The 17624-nt window shown below is 42.0% G+C and overlaps 1 protein-coding gene across 3 annotated transcripts in view; it reads left to right on the top strand.

The window, feature by feature from the left end:
- Positions 1 to 11942: 11942 nt before the first annotated feature.
- LOC136631255 (pantetheinase-like) overlaps positions 11943 to 17624 on the top strand; it is a 127882-nt gene continuing 122200 nt past the window's right edge. For all 3 annotated transcript variants that reach the window (XM_066605572.1, XM_066605573.1, XM_066605571.1), the window contains exons 1-3: positions 11943 to 12192; positions 14575 to 14705; positions 15980 to 16172. In XM_066605572.1, coding sequence (XP_066461669.1) covers positions 11989 to 12192; positions 14575 to 14705; positions 15980 to 16172 — 528 coding nt within the window. In that variant the 5' untranslated portion in view covers positions 11943 to 11988. The remainder of the gene's footprint in view (positions 12193 to 14574; positions 14706 to 15979; positions 16173 to 17624) is intronic.

Here is a 17624-nt window from a genome sequence, read left to right as displayed (position 1 = left end):
TCTATTCCTGGGGGACTTGGACTTGGAGTACATCTGCCACTTCTCTGGTTATGGAAGTTGAGGCATTTTATGGTAGACATGATGGTATGTCTATGGGGGAGATGACAAGTTTCTTACATGTCTTATATAAGTCCTCAGGGGATCAAATTGTTATTTGAAGACTGTCATTAGAAGTCGCCAAAGCATATGGAAGGACCATCTCACTGGTAGGTTTTTTGGCATGTAGTGTATCAGTAAGGGGTTTCAGGATTAGTCTCTTAGCTGAAGTGCTTTGTCCTGAAATAGCAGGATATTCTACCAAGGAGACTTCTTTCATCTTTTTTGCTTTTTGCAAGATGGCAAATTTATTCACATAACTTAACAGGCCATATATGACATCCTGTAAGGAGCTAATTTAGGTCTTAAAGGGGTTGTCTCGCGAAAGCAAGTGGGGTTAAGCACTTCTGTATGGCCATATTAATGCACTTTGTAATATACATCGTGCATTAAATATGAGCCATACAGAAGTTATTCACTTACCTTCCCTGCGCTGGCGTCCCCGTCTCCATGGCTCCGTCTAACTTCAGCGTCTAATCGCCCGATTAGACGCGCTTGCGCAGAAGGGTCTTCTGCCTTCGGGTCTGTCCGGCAGCAGCGGCGTTCTGGCTCCGCCCCTTCTACGTGTCATCGCATAGCTCCGCCCCATCACGTGTGCCGATTCCAGCCAGGTAAGTGAATAACTTCTGTATGGCTCATATTTAATGCACGATGTATATTACAAAGTGCATTAATATGGCCATACAGAAGTGCTTAACCCCACTTGCTTTCGCGAGACAACCCCTTTAAGGCTCTATATATTCTATGACTGTTGGGTTGGTGGTGATTTTTTTCCCCCCTAAATATATGTCCCTTTCTGCTTGACTTTTCAGGGGTTAGGCATGTCTAACTTTTCCTTTTTCTTGTCTTTGTTTAGTTTGACCATTATGAATGTGGTCTGGGACTGTAGCTAGAAATCTCTATGGTAGTGCCACTTGACTATTATACATTCATCTTCAGTTATTATGCAGCAGATACGTCTCGGGAGTATGGATTTGCAGATGTTTTGAAAGAATAGAGAGAATATATGTGTGTAGTTATAGGGGACTATAGTTCACTGTCCCAGAAATGCAACTGTTCATATAAGTGAACTGAAAGTTACTGTGCCAGATGAGGGCACTAGGTGGCAGCAAAGCTTTGTTTTAGATTGTATCTCATTAAGTTTCCTATTAACTGGAACTTATAGAGGAGTAAATAGGATGAGCGTCAACAAAAAAAAGGTTGTGTCTTTTAAAGGGTCTTAGCTGTTCACTCACCAGAGTATAACACAACAGAAAATTATTGGATGATCTCCCCCTCTTCTTTTTTTTAGGTTCTGTTCCACAACTAGTAAAAGCAGGGTCTTGCCAGGAAGCTTTCCAGGTGCAAGGAGGTCTCTTTGTAGTCATACTAGGCTAGATATAAACAATGTTTTACAGTGATGCTGGTGGAATGGCCTCCCTGCACCAACCTAGCAACTGTAGCTGGCTTTGTTGTGAATGGTGCAGTAATGGCTGCACCCCTGTTCTCTGGGGAAGGGGTTACTGCTGAGGACCTTCTGTTGGTTAGGCCTGCTGAGGACCTTCTGTTGGTTAGGCCTGCCTGGTGCTAGTGTCTGTTGGCCTTGCATTCTACTGCCCCCTAAGTCCCAGTCCACCCAATAGTACAGTGGCCGTCCTCTCTGACTGACCAGCAGCAACACTGATGGAGGGTACAAACCACTAGAGCATGCAACACCACTGGGTGAAGAGCTGGTATGTGATTCTAGGGTGAGAGGGAGGATGCTTCAAGTTAGTTCTCTGTCCTAAATGTAGTTCCACAGCCATGCAGCCAGGAGAGCCATGACACGGCTGTCTGTCTACTGCAGGTTGTCGCACAGAGGTGGTACTCGACACAGGTATCAGGATCCGATGGAGCCATAAAGTTAGCAAAGATATACAACGTTTTATTTAAGTGTACATAAATGATGATTACACCGGTATGAGTGTAAGTAGCAACAAGAGTAACTGGCAAACAAACTGAGTTTCATTCTGTGGTTACTTAATGCTATGATCTCAAACTCCATTCTGTGTCAGTTACTTACTACAAACCATAAATCAAAACAGTATGAATGGCATTTGCAAGAGTTAGACTGATAACTGCATAGCCCCTAACAGTTCAGGAGGTCTGCCAAAAGTCCCGTCCCAATCCATCACCCAGCAGTCCTTATTACAGAATCTTTACCCCCAGGTCTGCATTTCTGTCACATAGCTACACCTTTTCCTGGTGCCGCTCAGTTAACCTTAGTCATGTTTCATCAGTTGGACACACAGGAGTGATTGGTGTGTAGTCATAGAATCATAGAATGGTAGAGTTGGAAGGGACCTCCAGGGTCATCGGGTCCAACCCCCTTCTCAATGCAGGATCACTAAATCATCCCAAACAGATGTCTGTCCAGCCTCTGTTTAAACACTTCCATTGAAGGAGAACTCACCACCTCTCTTGGTAACCTGTTCCACTCATTGATCACCCTAACTTACAGAAAGTGCTTTTCTAATATCTAATCTGTGTCTCCTCCCTTTCAGTTTCATCCCATTGCTTCTAGTCTTTCCTTGTGCAAATGAGTATAGGGCTGAACCTTCTGCACTGTGATAGCCCGTCAGATATTTGTAGACTGCTATTAAGTCTCCTTTAAGCCGCCTTCTTTTTCACAAACTAAACATTCCCAGATCCTTTAACCGTTCCTCATAGGACACAATTTGCAGACCGCTCACCATCTTCTTGGTAACTCTACTCTGAACTTGCTCCAGTTTGTTTTTCTTTTTTAAAGTGGGGTGCCCAAATAAGGTCTTGCCAGGAGGAGTAGAGGGGGATATTTACCTCATGTGATCTAGACTCTATGGTTTTCTTAATACATCCCAGAACTGTGTTTGCTTTTTAGGCTGCTGCATCACATTGTTGACTCATGTTCAGTCTATGATCTATTAGTATACCCAAGTCTTTTTCACATGTGCTGTTTAGCCCAATTCCTCCTTCATACATCCTTCCACTTCCATTTATGACCACTCTTTGTGTCAGGGAACTGGTGTCCGGGTACAGGTAGTCCCTAAAAGCTGCCCACAACCCCTGCCCCTACCTACTTGCCCCCCTGAGCTAGGCCCCAGGGTGACAACTGGGCGACCGTCCCTATACTCTCTAGGGAAGCGGGGCAAAGGGTCAGACTTACAAACAGATACAGAGACAAACAAACACAGAAGCAAGTCAGGAAGTCTGGGTCGGCAACAGGAGAATACGCGGTACCAGGGATCAGGAGAGGTCAAAGTCGGGTCCAAAAGCAGAGAGTCACAATGGGAAATCAGATCGGAATAACACAAGTGTAGCCTGGAGACGAACATACACTGGCAGTGTTAGGAGGAAACTGAGATGTTTAAATGCTGTCAGAACTCCCGCCCCAGCAGCTGATTGGGGCGGGGAGCCTACCAGCAGCAAGAACTAGACATAAGGCAGTGAGTGCAGAATCCAGCAGTGAATGCAGTACATGCTAATCAGGATGTCATGGCAATGGGGAAGGCATCCACCATATCCCCAGCAACCCGATTACTCAGGTGCAGCCACCTGAGCATGGGAGAACGCACCCCGAGGGCCGGCATCTTGAACCCCGGCGGCCAGGGGGGTTCACCAGCACCAGGGCTTCCCTGCGCCACACCCCAGATGCCCGGTGTGATAGGACCAGCGGTGCGGGCACAGAGGCCCCGGGAGCTGCTGGTCCTGAAACTTTGAGTACGATCACTGAGCCAGGTGTGAATCCACCTAACAGTTGCATTGTCCAACCTATATTTGGTCATTTTTTAAATAAGTATGGTATGAGATACTTTGTCAAATGCTTTACTAAAGTCAAGATATACTATATCCACCACATGTCCCTGATCAACCTAGTCAGTGATTCTATCATAAAAGGAAATTAGATTTGTCCGGCATGACTTATTTCTTACAAACCCATGCGGGCTCTGGTTAATTACTCCATTTTTATCCAAGTACTTGCATACATGCTGTTTAATAATTTGTTCAAAGATCTTTCCTGGTATAGAAGGCAGGCTCACAGGCCTGTATTTTACTGGATTCACCTTATTCCCTTTTTTGAAGATAGGTACAACATTTGCCTCTTTCAAATCCTCTGGGACTTCTCCTGTTCTGCTGGAATTTTCAAAGATTATGGTTCAGAAATTACCTCCGCTGCTTCCTTAAGTATCCTAGGATGTAATTCATCTGGACCTTGAAACCTGAATTTATGTAAGTTAGCTAAGTGTTCCCTCGCCATCTCTCTGCTTATAGATAGCCTGCGTTCTTTTATTACCCCAATAGAAAAGGGAAGATCAGTTAATGTTCCATCTACTTTCTAAGAGAAAACAGATACAAAATAGGAATTTAAAAGTTCGGCCTTCTCAACATCATTCTTAACCCCTTAACGACCAATGACGTACCTGGTACGTCATAGAGCGTCGGGGTATGTATGAAGAGAGGTTGCGTGGCAACCTCTCTTCATACAGTGCGGGCATCAGCTGTTTATAACAGCTGACACCCGCGGGCAATAGCCGCGAGCGGCCGCGCGGCCGATCGCGGCTATTAACCATTTAAACGCCGCTGTCAATTCTGACAGCGGCATTTAAATCCCCCGAACGATGTTCGGGGGTCCCGCGCGGCCCCCCCGCGGTGAGATCGGGGGAGCCTTGCACGTATCATGGCAGCCGGGGGCCTAATGAAAGGCCCCAGGGCTGCCTTAGCAGACTGCCTATCAAGCCGTCCCCGTGGGGTGGCTTCATAGGCTGCCTGTCAAAAAGCAGTATGACGTAATGCTATAGCATTACGTCATACTGCAGGAGCGATCAAAGCATCGCATCTTAAAGTCCCCCAGGGGGACTTCAAAGTAAAGTAAAAAAAAGAATCAATAAAGTTTTTTTTTAATTGAAAAAAAAAAAAAGTTGTAAAAGTTTAAATCACCCCCCTTTTGCCATATCTATTATTAAAAAATCTAAATAATAAATTAAAAATATGTATTTGATATCGCCGCGTCCGTAAAAGTCCGATCTATCAAAGTAGCACATAATTTTTCCCGCACGGTGAACGTCGTCCGAAACAAAAAATGAAGAACGCCAGAAATGCACTTTTTTAGTTACCCTGTCTCCAATAAAAAACGCAATAAAAAGCGATCAAAAAGTCATATGTATTCCAAAATGGTACTATCAGAAACTACAGGACATCTCGCAAAAAATGAGACCTTGCTCAACTACGTCGACGGAAAAATAAAAAAGTTATCGCGCGCACAAAATGACGACAGAAAATAATTGAAAAAAATTTTATGTCTTTAAAAAAAAAAAAGAGGAGTATAGTAAAAAAAAACCTAAACAAGTTTGGCATCGTAGTAATCGTACCGACCCATAGAATAAAGTTATCATGTCGTTTTTGTTGCCATTTGTGCGCCGTAGAAGCAAGACGTACTAAAAGATGGCAAAATGTCGTTTTTTTTCCATTTTACTCCACTTAGAATTTTTTAAAAGTTTTTCAGTACATTATATGGTACTTTAAATAGCACCATTGAAAAATACAACTCATCCCGCAAAAAACAAGCCCTCATACAGTGACGTGGATGGATAAATAAAGGAGTTATGATTTTTTTAAAGGGGGGAGGAAAAAACGAAAATGGAAAACGAAAAATGGCCGCGTCATTAAGGGGTTAACCAATTAACTTTTTTCATCTTGTAAGCATCCCATAGCATCATTGACTTTTCTTTTTGATATGCCCCCCAAATCCTTTTTTATTGCTTTTGGTCTGTGTTGCAAGCCTCAATTCATTATTAGCTTTAGCTTTTCTGATACTTGCCCTACAGTTTCTGTAGAGCGCATTATATTCTTCTTTGGATATTTCCTCGCTCTGTTTATTTGATAAACATTATTTCTTCATTTTAACATGTGCAAGTTCTGTGTTTATCCATCCTGGTATCTTCTCATTCTTCTTTCTTTTAGGGATTGTTAACAATTGTGCTTTGAGAATCTCATTTTGCAATATTTCCCAACCTTTTTGAACATTTCTGTCCTTAAGAACATCCAGCCATTGGCAGTCATGTCGCACAGAACCGCAGGATGCATGCACCCGGAAGTAAGAAGATCCAGGCACACACGGAGGGGTTCCCAATGATGAGAAGCGTTATGTGAGGGCCTTGAGAACAGCAATGACTGGAGGAGGGGGAGACAAAAATGAGAAAGCACAGGAAAAAGGACTTGGTATTGGGATGAGACTTGTACAGGGGAAGGAGAATAGGTACTAGGGCAAATAAATAGGGAAGGTTGGTCAGGTAACGAATGACACAAGCAAATGAAGGCTATCAGGTAGTGGAGCAAATAATGGGGGGGGGGGGGCTCAATACATAAGGGCCAAGTAAATGAGGGGTTTTAAGTAATAGAGCATGTAAATTATAGCTCCCATCATCCTAGAGCTGGCAGGACAGTACCAGATGTCAGGTGTCACAGGAAGCCTACCACGTCTGTTGCCAGTTCCCTCTTACTCTTTACAAGGCCACACAACTGTTCCAGATTCAGCGGGACAGTACTGAATTCAGGAGTCTGTCCTGCCATCCTGGGAAGCCAACTATTTGTCCACTCCCCACAGCTGGCCCCTGCTACCAGAAATGTGCTTCATCTGCCGCTATAGTGACCACTTTGTACCTTGTACACTGTTGTTGGACTCTTACAGCAGTCTACTCTATACACAAGCTGACTCCTTTCCAGCTCCTGTCTGAGTACAGTGTGTCCAAAGCTGGAGGAGGGAGAGTAAGCCTGTTTATAGAGAGGGCACTATGAGTCCCCAGCACCAATGTGTGAGGTACAGAGCCATCACTGCAGTTGAGTGTTTCTATACTGGAGTCAGCAATGGGGTAGAGTAACAACTAGGGCTACAGAGGGGAGCACCATGGAGCCCACCAAGGAGGGGTCTTATAACTTAGTGGGAACCATATTAGTAAATCCAGACCACAGAGGGAGTATTATTACTTGGTGGGGCCACAGAAGGGGCATTAGTACTATGAGGGTATACTGAGAGTTTCATTGAAAGCAAGGAGAGTGTGCAGAAATGAGTAGTGGTTAAAAAAGGTTTTTCTCGCAGTCTGGGCATGCATGGAGAAGAAACACGCAGGAAACCAATCCAAGGAGATGTCACCTGTGATCACTGAAGGTAACTGCACTGTAATCACTATGTAGAACTGGTATCTATTATTTACATGTATACTAGTACTGTGAGGGGGTCACTGAGGGAAGGTTCAATTAGGGGATCACTTAGGCGCACTATTACTCTAATGGGACATAAGAGGAGTGGCCTATTGTTAAAAATCAATGTGGTACACATGGCGCACCGCTAGAGTTGTCCCTTTTTTTCATTGCTCAAAAGTTGGAAGTTATGGTAACTGTGGAACACATATGTAGGAAGCAGTCCACAGTTCTTTTTGAACAAGGTTGTTACTTCATTACTATGCATGCTGTATAACTAAACAGCACGTTTGTACTCCCAAGATGCACGGTGGTATATTGCATTAAGTCTCTGTTCATAACACGACAGACCATCACCACATGAGTGCCTCTCACAAGTACCACTCTCTAGCCCTAGCACCACTTCCTGCTGAGTTCTAGTGACTGTAGGACCTATGAAGGAGGGTGAGCTCAACCCCATCAGCTATGCCTTCTGCATGAAGGCTGCCTGTATTAACCCCTTGTAGGCAGTCCCTTACATGGTAGCCAAGTTACAAAGAATGAGCTGGGAAGAGATACTCAGCAGTGGCTTGGAGCCTAGTGTTATGTGACAGGACTTACTTGTAGAATGAGGTATTCAGTGCTTGAGACTTGCAGGTAGTGCCTACTGCCTCTTCAGATGGCATTGGATGGTGTAGCCTTGCACTCTGGAAGGGTGACACGAGCCTGGGATAGAACTGGCAGAGCCATGCCCAAGTCTTTTAGTGTGAACAGCATTTGCTAGTTCACATAAATATGCCCAGGATGTGTGGGGGAATATGACAGTAGGCCCTCATGGCTGGTATCAAGCCTTAACAGATCGGGCTACAATCTTGGGCAAACTGTGTACATGACCATGCGGGTACCTGCAGGTGCCACCTAAAGGAGACATAGTGACGAGAAGCTATATTGATGCTTTGGAGCTTTTACTCAAACAATAGTTTGAGTAAAATACAATATAATATACAATATACAATATAATAGTTCAAAAAACAGGACATGGTGTCCGTGGCTTAAAAAATACATTTCTAGTTGTAACCTTTTTCGCTCCAGGACATACATTTACGTCCTGCAGTGTCAGGGTATGTATGAAGAGAGATCACGTGGCGACTTCTCTTCATACAGTGCGGGTGTCAGCTGTTTACTAGCTGTTTATTGCCCGCTGTTTACTACCTGCAGGCAATAACTGCAATCATACAGCATTACGTCATACTGCAAGAGCGATCAAAGCATAGCTAGTCGTGGTCCCCCAGGGGGGCTTTTAAAAAAAAAAGTTAAAATATGATCAATAAAGTTTTATTAATTGTAAAAAAAATAGTAATAAAATTTTAAATCACCCTCCTTGTGCCATATCTATAATAAAAAATCTAAATCATAAAAGAAAAATACAGATTTGGCATTGCCGCATCTGTAAAAGTCCGATCTATCAAAGTAGCACATTATTTACCCCACATGGTGAACAGAGTCCAAAAATAAACAAAGAAATGCACTTTTTCAGTTACCCCGTCTCCCAGAAAAATGCAATAAAAAGTGATCAAAAAGTTGTATGTTTTCCGAATTGGTGCTAACGGAAACTACAGGACATCCCGCAAAAAATAAGCCTTCAAACAACTCGGTTGATGGAAAACTAAGAAAGTTATTGCAAGCAGAAGATGCATCAGAAAATAATTTTAAAAACTGAAAAGTCTTTGAAAAAAAATACAAGTACTACAGTAAAAAAAAAAAAAATTATACAAATTTGGTATCATAGTATTTGTACTGACCCAAAGAATAAAGTTATCATGTAATTTTGTTGCAGTTTGTGCGCCGTAGAAACAAGAAGCACTGAAAGATGGCGGAATGTCATTTTTTTTTCATTTTACTCCACTTAGAATTTTGTAAAAGTTTTTCAGTACATTACATGGTACTTTAAATAGCACCACTAAAAAATACAACTCGTTCTGCAATAAAACAAGCCCTCATACAGCGACGTCGATGTATAAATAAAGTAGTTATGATTTTTTAAATGAGGGGAGGAATAACAAAAAGGGGGGGAAAAAAAGGCGGGCCGCGTCATTAAGGAGTTGAATAATGTACTAAATTCCTTCTCTGGGTGATTACGAATGCAGGGATACCACATGTGTAATTTTGTTTTTAATTTTTTACAAAAAAAGGAGTAAGGATGTGTTTTGGCGGTTTTATTTTTTTACAATTTTTTTTTTTACTTTTTAAAAAATTTTCTCTCTTTAGGGGACTTCCACAGAGACCCATCAGAATCCCCTGATCACACTGCGGGGGTCTGATGGTGACAATCTTTTACGTGCTGCGGTCGCATAGACCGCGACATGTAAAGGGTTAAACAGCAGAGATCGGAGGTTTTCTTCATTCTCTGCTGTGAGAGCTGGTGCCTGGCTATCCTCTGATAGCCTATCACCAGCTCTGCCTGCCAGGGAGACCATCAACCGGCTCCTGACAAGCGGGTGGTCTCCGTAGCAACCTGTAAACAAAGCAGTGCAGGAGTTAAAAAAAAAGAAGCAGGAAGTTGCCGGCAGATCGGTTCCCTCTTCCTGCTTCTTTTTTTTAAAAGTCCTGCACTATTCTCTGTGGGTCTCTGCAGGCAAAACATACTGCCACAGCTTATGGCATTGTGCTTTGCAGGTCCTATAGTGAAAGATAGCCTGGAAATCTTCTGGGCTATATCACTATGGGCAGTGGAGCTCATCCCAGAAAATTTCCGGGCATGCCAGTGATGAGTTAAAAGGGATGAATGTCCAGCAACTAATGCCTGACACTCATCCCTACATGTACTCGCTCTCATGCTGTTACACAGGAGCGAATATTGTTAGCTCACAGCAAGGGCAGCAGGAGGAGATTTCACTCCTTGCTCTTTCCCACCCCTTCCCATCAACTTAAAGGGGTTGTCTCGCACCGAAACGGGTTTTTCTTTTTTACCATAGGCCCCCCGTTCGGCGCAGGACAACCCCAATGGATGTGTTAAAAAAAAAACAAAACATATTACTTACCCGAATCCCCACTCTGTGACGTCTACCTTCTTCCTACTTCTTCCTTCACCAAGATGGCCGCCGGGATCTTCACCCACGATGCACCGCGGGTCCTTTTCCATGGTGCACCGTGGGCTCTGTGCGGTCCATTGCCGATTCCAGCCTCCTGATTGGCTGGAATCGGCACACGTGATGGGGCGGAGCTACGATGACCAGCTCTCCGGCACGAGCGGCCCCATTCACCAGGAAGAAGACCGCACAGCGCAAGCGCAATTTAAAAACGCCAGAAGAAAGCGAAATTAGACGGATCCATGGTGACGGGGACGCTAGCAACGGAGCAGGCAAGTGAATAACTTCTGTATGGCTCATATTTAATGCACGATGTATATTACAAAGTGCATTAATATGGCCATACAGAAGTGTATAACCCCACTTGCTTTCGTGAGACAACCCCTTTAACACAGCTGCCGTTTACTACTGAACGGCTGCTGTTTACACTGAACGCTCATCATTCAGGATGATCGTTTAAGCTGCATAAAATCCTGATCATCCTGAAAGATAAGAGTTCAGTGTAAATAGCAGCCATTCAGTACTGAATGGCTGCTATGATAAGTGAATGGAGAGGGGCAGGGGAGCGCAAGGAGAGAAATCTCCAGCCGCCCCACTGCAAGCCAACGATACTAGCTCCTGTGTAACAGTATAGGGGTGAGTCTGTGCAGGGATGAGTGTCGGACATCGTTTGCCTAACATTCATCCCGTGTAAATGGGGCTTTACTTTTTCCAGCCTTTTTTAAGGCCCATTTAGACACAACGATCGCTCAAAAATCGTTCAAAGCCATCTTATGAGCGATAATCGTTGTGTGTAACTGCACTGACATCATGCAGTTTTCATTAAACCATAACTCATCATTGTCTTTCAGCGTGCTGAAAGCAATGAGTCTTATCAGGGATTCACAGCGGGATACAACTGATACTATTGTTTCAGCTTCATCCTGCTCCCTGATAACAGGTGGGGTATAAGGCTGCATCCTCCACAACCTGCATGGAGCGTTCAGCTGTATGACAGCCGGGCACTCCCAGCGGGGAACAGCTGAATGCAGAGAGCAAGCGGCCTCCCGCTTGTTCTCTGCATTCTCCGGAGCGCAAGGTGATCACAGAAGATTTGAGCGATTATCTTGCAATGAAAATCAAACAAAGATTATCATTCAAAAGTTGACCAAATGACATCTTTTGAGCGATGATCGTGTCTAAATGGGCCCTTTCCCCCTGTCCCCAAAATAGTTTCATATGGTTATCTTCAGTTTTCTTTGTTCTTGTTTTGGAAACTATTTATAGTTATGATAACAAAATGAGAAAACAGAGCTGCTAGATAGTAATATGAATAAGCCATGTTTTGTTATGTTAGTCTTAGTAAATTTCTATACTGATTATGGTGTGCATATCTTTGTACTGTCTGTCATTAGTTTTTAAGGGAGTTTCTCTAATAAGTGTTCATCCTAATACCTGATCTTCTGCTTCCTACCAGTTTAAGAGTTGCACAATGCTCAGTATTTACAGAACATGCAAATCTTGTCTCACAACCTAGATTTCACAACACTGTTTAATATGTTTCCTGTTTAGTGTTCTTCTCACATTGCATTTCCATTGCCATTAAAGTGCTCTACATTAAAAGTACTGCAGTTACTGATTTCTCAGCGCTATGCTTTTGCCGAGTCTTCTGATCTGTGTAGCTTGCATCATAAGATTCAGTTATTCCCTGGATACATTTGTTGCTGCAGTCTATGAGCATGTTCCTTTTTTCCCAGACCCAAGTCAGGCACCTGTAACACAGGAGGAAGCTTTGGCACTTATGAACAGAAATATAGATGTTTTGGAAAGAGCAGTAATAACTGCAGCACAAAAGGTAACATTGATCTCTTTACTAACATTAATGCTTTCTAATATGTTATAAAATGAAACCACATTAAAACATTTTTACATGTAGCTATTTACAGTAGATTCATCTGACATGACTTGTTTGTTACAAACCCATGCTGGCTCTGGTTATTTACTCCATTCTCTTCCAAGTACTTGCATACATGGTGTTTAATCATTTGTTCAAAGATCTTTCCCGGAATAGAAGTCAGACTCACAGGCCTGTAGTTCCCTGGATCCACCTTCTTCCTTTTTTTGAAGATTGGAAGAGGGCAAATGTTGTCCCTATCTTCTGGGACTTCCATCCTCTTTCTTTTTCCTTAAACATCATTCTATGTTTTCCTCATGCGATAGACAACAACAGGAGTTGCTAATGTTAAAAACGCATCGCACGAACATCGCAAGTTCATGCGTTGCGATGCAATAAATCGAAGATTCGATAGGGAAACATGGGCAAGACAAACTAGCAAAACGCAGAAAGATATGGCATGCAGCGATTTCCAAATTCCGCAGCATCGCAGAACAGGAAACATCGCACATGGAAATGAAATAATTGAAAATCATGGGTTTCGTAATTCTGTTTTCTCACACTCCTACATCGTTCAGAAATTGCACGATTTTCTGGCCCATGTGAAGGCAGCCTAAGGCTGTGTTTAGACGTGCAGTTTTTGTTCAGATTTTTATATGCAGTTTTTGAAGACAAAATAAAAAAGTTGTATCTGTCCTTTTTATTCTTTCTCTCCTTTAATGATTTTTGCTTGATTTTGGCCTCAAAATCAGCATAAAAAGAACTGCACATGTGAATATACCATAAGTGTCTTTCATTGGGGTCTCAGTGATTGCTGGGGCCAAAACAGCTACATTGTGTTTAAACTAATAAAGTGTTTATTTGCAATAGGCTTATATTAGCCCCCAGAACATTCGAGCCTATATTATGTAAAAGATTTCCCAACCATTCCATTTTCTTTTTATGTGATTTTGTATATATGTACAAGTAATTCTCACTTTTAGCCACTCAAATGGCTGTATTCTAGTAAAAAATAAGTCCGTAAAAAAAGAAGTGTCTATTAAGTTCAGCCTTCCTCATATCAGCCATATATTATTTGTTAGTAAATTATTTATAATCCTCAATACCATTCATCAATAAACTAACATTTAGCCTTTTTTTATGCTGCCAAAAATGTTATTCTGTCTAAACAAGCCTTCAGCTTGTACCATTACCCAGTGTTCTGTCCTTCATAGAGACATTTCCCGTTTGTCCCAGACAAACACACCTGGAGGCCAAGTGGGTTAAAAGGTCCTTTTACACTCAAAAATTCAGGAAAGCCCTGTAGCCACTCCACCTCTATCTCCTTACTACAGGGGAATCACCCCATAGGAGGGGGAGAGAGAAAGATGAAGAAAAGCCCCAGGAAAACCCACTTCTCTACAGGGTTTCCCTTAATCTCAGTGGGGCTGAAGGGATATCCCCTGCAGCAGCGAGACAAGGGTTCACCTGCAGGGGAGAATAGTGACAAAAAACGTGATTTATCAGAGAAGGCAACCCTTTGCAAATCAGTGGTGGTCCAATTCCGATAGTGCCGCACAAATTAATGCCTTTTTTTGCAGTGGACATGTTTAAATGCTGATGCCATTTACCCTTTTGCAAGTATGATCATTAAAGATTACTTCACTGATTTTAAGAGTATTAAACTAGTGTGAGTTTTCTTCAGATAGTGCCTGGCGGGGACCATTTGATGTCATAGCAATGGAATTCTGATAATAAACATTGTTCCAGTTTCTATGTGGGTTAGATTTCAAGGATGCGGTTCTGAGGCATTTTCCGTGTGTGGAGAAGAGGAGGTGATTCTGAAAGGTTTCACATCCATTGGATTCTTGCGTGAAGTGGTGAAGTCTGTTGCGTGTGGAAATGAACTGGACAACAATTTTCTGCTCCATGGGGGTTCATATGCTTGTTTTATTGTGTTTTGTTTCACCTGGTCGTCCATTCCTGCAGTGTTCCCGGCAAAGTCAGGGCGAGCACAGTCAGTGTGACTCTTCGCAGAAGGCTGTGTGCATGCTGACTTTGCCAGGGATGTGGGTGAATATGAAAAGAGGTTCACTAGATTCCATGTCACCTAAACTATAAGCACCGTAACTTAGCATAAACTATGTGGTTATAGTTAATGTCAGGTTCACTTTAAAGAAGACATACCATTTTTACATTGAGGATATGGGTGTTTTAATAACTTTTTATTGAATAAACTCTGTGATGATCCAAAATCTCTGTGTTATTTTTCATATCATTTACAGTATGATCCACTTTATATTAAAAAATGTATATTTATTACTTTGTATCTTCTTGAAGTAAAATATGTTCTTGTCTCTGCAGGGAGCGCACATCATAGTTACACCAGAATATGCTATATGTTGTTTTGATTTAAGCAGAGAAACTGTATTTCCTTATCTAGAAGATATACCAGACCCTGCTGTCAACTGGATTCCATGCAATGATCCCCACAGGTATATACTGTGAGGCCTCATGTCCATGGGGAAATTCGGGCCCGCACGGATTATCCATGCAGAATCCCGCAGCGGGTCTCTCCTTTCCCGCACACATGAGGCCTCAAAATTGATTATATTTACCTCTCTGGACACTGCAGGTCTCCCCTCCGTCATGGCCGGATCTTCTGTCTTTGGCCCGGCGGATGTGCTTGGCACGCTGGCAGCGTGTTGCGCGCAAGCGCCGTGCACATTATTTTTTTTTAATTCCTGCTTTTCCGCGGTCCCGCAGCGCAGCACAAATACAGCTGCAGGTGTGTTGCAGGACCGGACAGATCCGATAGGCTTCAATGGAAGCCTCGGGAGCCATCCATGCGAGTAACCCACACAAAATGGGGCATGCTGTGGGTGGTTTATTAGCTTTAGCTTTTCTGACACTGGCCCTACAGTTTCTGCAGACTGCATTATATTCTTCTTTAGATATTTCCCCTCTCTTTCCATTGGATAAACATATTTTCCTTTGTTTTTAACACTTGTGCAAGTTCTGTGTTCATCCATCCTGGTCTCTTGAAACGCTTCCTATTCTTCCTTCTTTTAGGAATTGTTAACGATTGTGCTTTGAGAATCTCATTTTGCAATATTTCCCAACCTTCGTGGACATTTCTGTCCTTAAGAACATCCAGCCATTGGATACTTCCTACCCTCTTTCTGAGTTCATTAAAATCTTCCTTTCTGAAATCCAACCTTGAGGTCTGAGTCTTCTCAGGTCTTCCTCCTCTTTTTATCCAGAACTCAAGGATAGCATGATCACCGCCTCCTATGGTCCCAGCCACCCATACTTCCTCAACCATTCCCTCCCTGTTGGTAAGAATTAGGTCCAAGATACCAGATCCCGTGGTTTTCTCTTCTACCCTTTGGAAGATAAAGTTGTCAACAAGAGCGAATAAGAATTTGTTGGATCCATTACTTTACCTTAGAGAGATTCCTAACAAATGTCTGGATAGTTAAAATCTCCCATGATCACTATGTATAGGGATGCGGAAGTAGCAGCTGTACCCTGACCTTAAGTCTGAGGGGCCCTAAATGTTTCTTTGCCATAAGACACAAGTATTGTAATCGCTAGATAGTAGGTGGGGTCCTATTACTGATGTTGCATTGAGGATTTTGAAGTTACACCACTGTTTAGAACAGATTTCACTATTTATTAAACAGACTGTTGTATTGTTTCGTTTTGGCTGTAGTGAAGAGGACACTAATGTATGTAATTTTACTTCCCTTACTGGAAATTCATTTAGGTTTGGTCAAGCACCAGTTCAGAAAAGACTAAGCTGCATTGCAAAAAACAATTCCATTTATTTTGCTGCAAACATTGGGGACAAAAAACCTTGCAATACTACTGACTCCTCCTGTCCTCCGGATGGATATTATTTCTATGATACTACTGTTGTGTTTGATCCAGAAGGAAAACTTATAGCTCGTTATCACAAGGTAATGTGAATGAATCCTTGTAAATTACAGATTAGACGGCAGAGAAGAATGGGATATGGCTCTGCTCACACCGCATTTAGAAAATATAGGTTTAAAACAAAAAGAGAAAGAAAACCTATGTCTACTGCCAAAAATGAAGTTATGATCAGATGTCTTTTTAAGTGTGCTTTACATTTTTTACCAATTCTGTTTAACCAATACGTCGAAAAATATATATTTGATCATTTTTATTTTTTCAGACAGATTTCAGTCTGTAATATGCAAACACAATGAATTCCATATGCTAGGAAAAAAGTATACCATAGCATGTACATTAGTTTGTGTTGCATGGCTTAGGCCTTCGTTAGCTTTGGCTTTTGCATTGTGAGTGACTGGCTGGTAGCAGCAGATTTGATGGATCCCCTTTTCTATGTTCATGCCATGATCAAGTAAGGAGACATTGCAGCATCGATGACTTTAAAAGGAGACTGTAAGCTGGAACATGCTGTCTAAACTGCATGATGGTATACAGCAGGAGGAGCTGAGCAGATTTATATATACCCTGTTTCCCCCAAAATAAGACAGTGTCTTATATTAATTTTTTTCAAAAAGGTTTACCTTTTTTTACATGTATGGCTGCCTGGACACTATTTAAATTGACTTTTTTAATTAACTGTTAGCAGGGCTTAATTTTGGAGTAGGGCTTATATTTCAAGCATCCTCAAAAAGCCTGAAAAATCATTTTGCATCCTCAAAAATTCTGGAAAATCATACTCTGTCTGATTTTCAGGGTATGTCGTATTTTCGTAGATTTGTGGGGAACAATTAAATATAACTTGTATTTTATTCATTTATATCTCTGCACATTCTGAGTTGAATGTCCCAATAGGCAGTCCTATCAGTGATTGATAACTACCTCTGGATGTACAGTCATACACAGCTGTCAATCACTAATAGGATCGCCTAATGGACTCATTATATCAATCTGCTTAGCTCTTCCTGTATATGCTTACAGTTTGGACAGTATATTCAAGCTGATAGATTTGCGCTAAATGGCCTGGATTCAAGTTTTCTTCCCCTAACTGCTATACTTTAAAGCACTACTGCCAGCGCTGTACATAGACACCATTGAGAAGCTCTACATTTAGAGTGGTTCTATATAGCTTGCGACAAGGGTGTGTGCATATACATACCGTATATCTACTCAGTAGTGCATTTCTGTATAATTATGTTATTCTATCAACAGCAGTAACTTAGTTGTCAGCACATTTTCCTGGTGGTAAGTGGAATTCATATTAGTTCCCAATAGTCTATAGTTGCTATGCTTTCTAGTTGAAACTAAATATATTTTTTGCATAAATAACAATCTGGTAATTTGGCTATATTGTCTGTCCAGTATAACACTCAGACAGACTTGTTGCAACTAAATTGAAATCATGTATTTTTTTTATTTGGAAATTTACTTTAAAAATA

Source organism: Eleutherodactylus coqui, chromosome 1 (genome assembly GCF_035609145.1).
Source record: "Eleutherodactylus coqui strain aEleCoq1 chromosome 1, aEleCoq1.hap1, whole genome shotgun sequence".
Lineage (NCBI taxonomy): Eukaryota > Metazoa > Chordata > Amphibia > Anura > Eleutherodactylidae > Eleutherodactylus > Eleutherodactylus coqui.
Note: the sequence above shows the minus strand (reverse complement) of the source record. Positions and strands in the feature narration are given on the sequence as shown.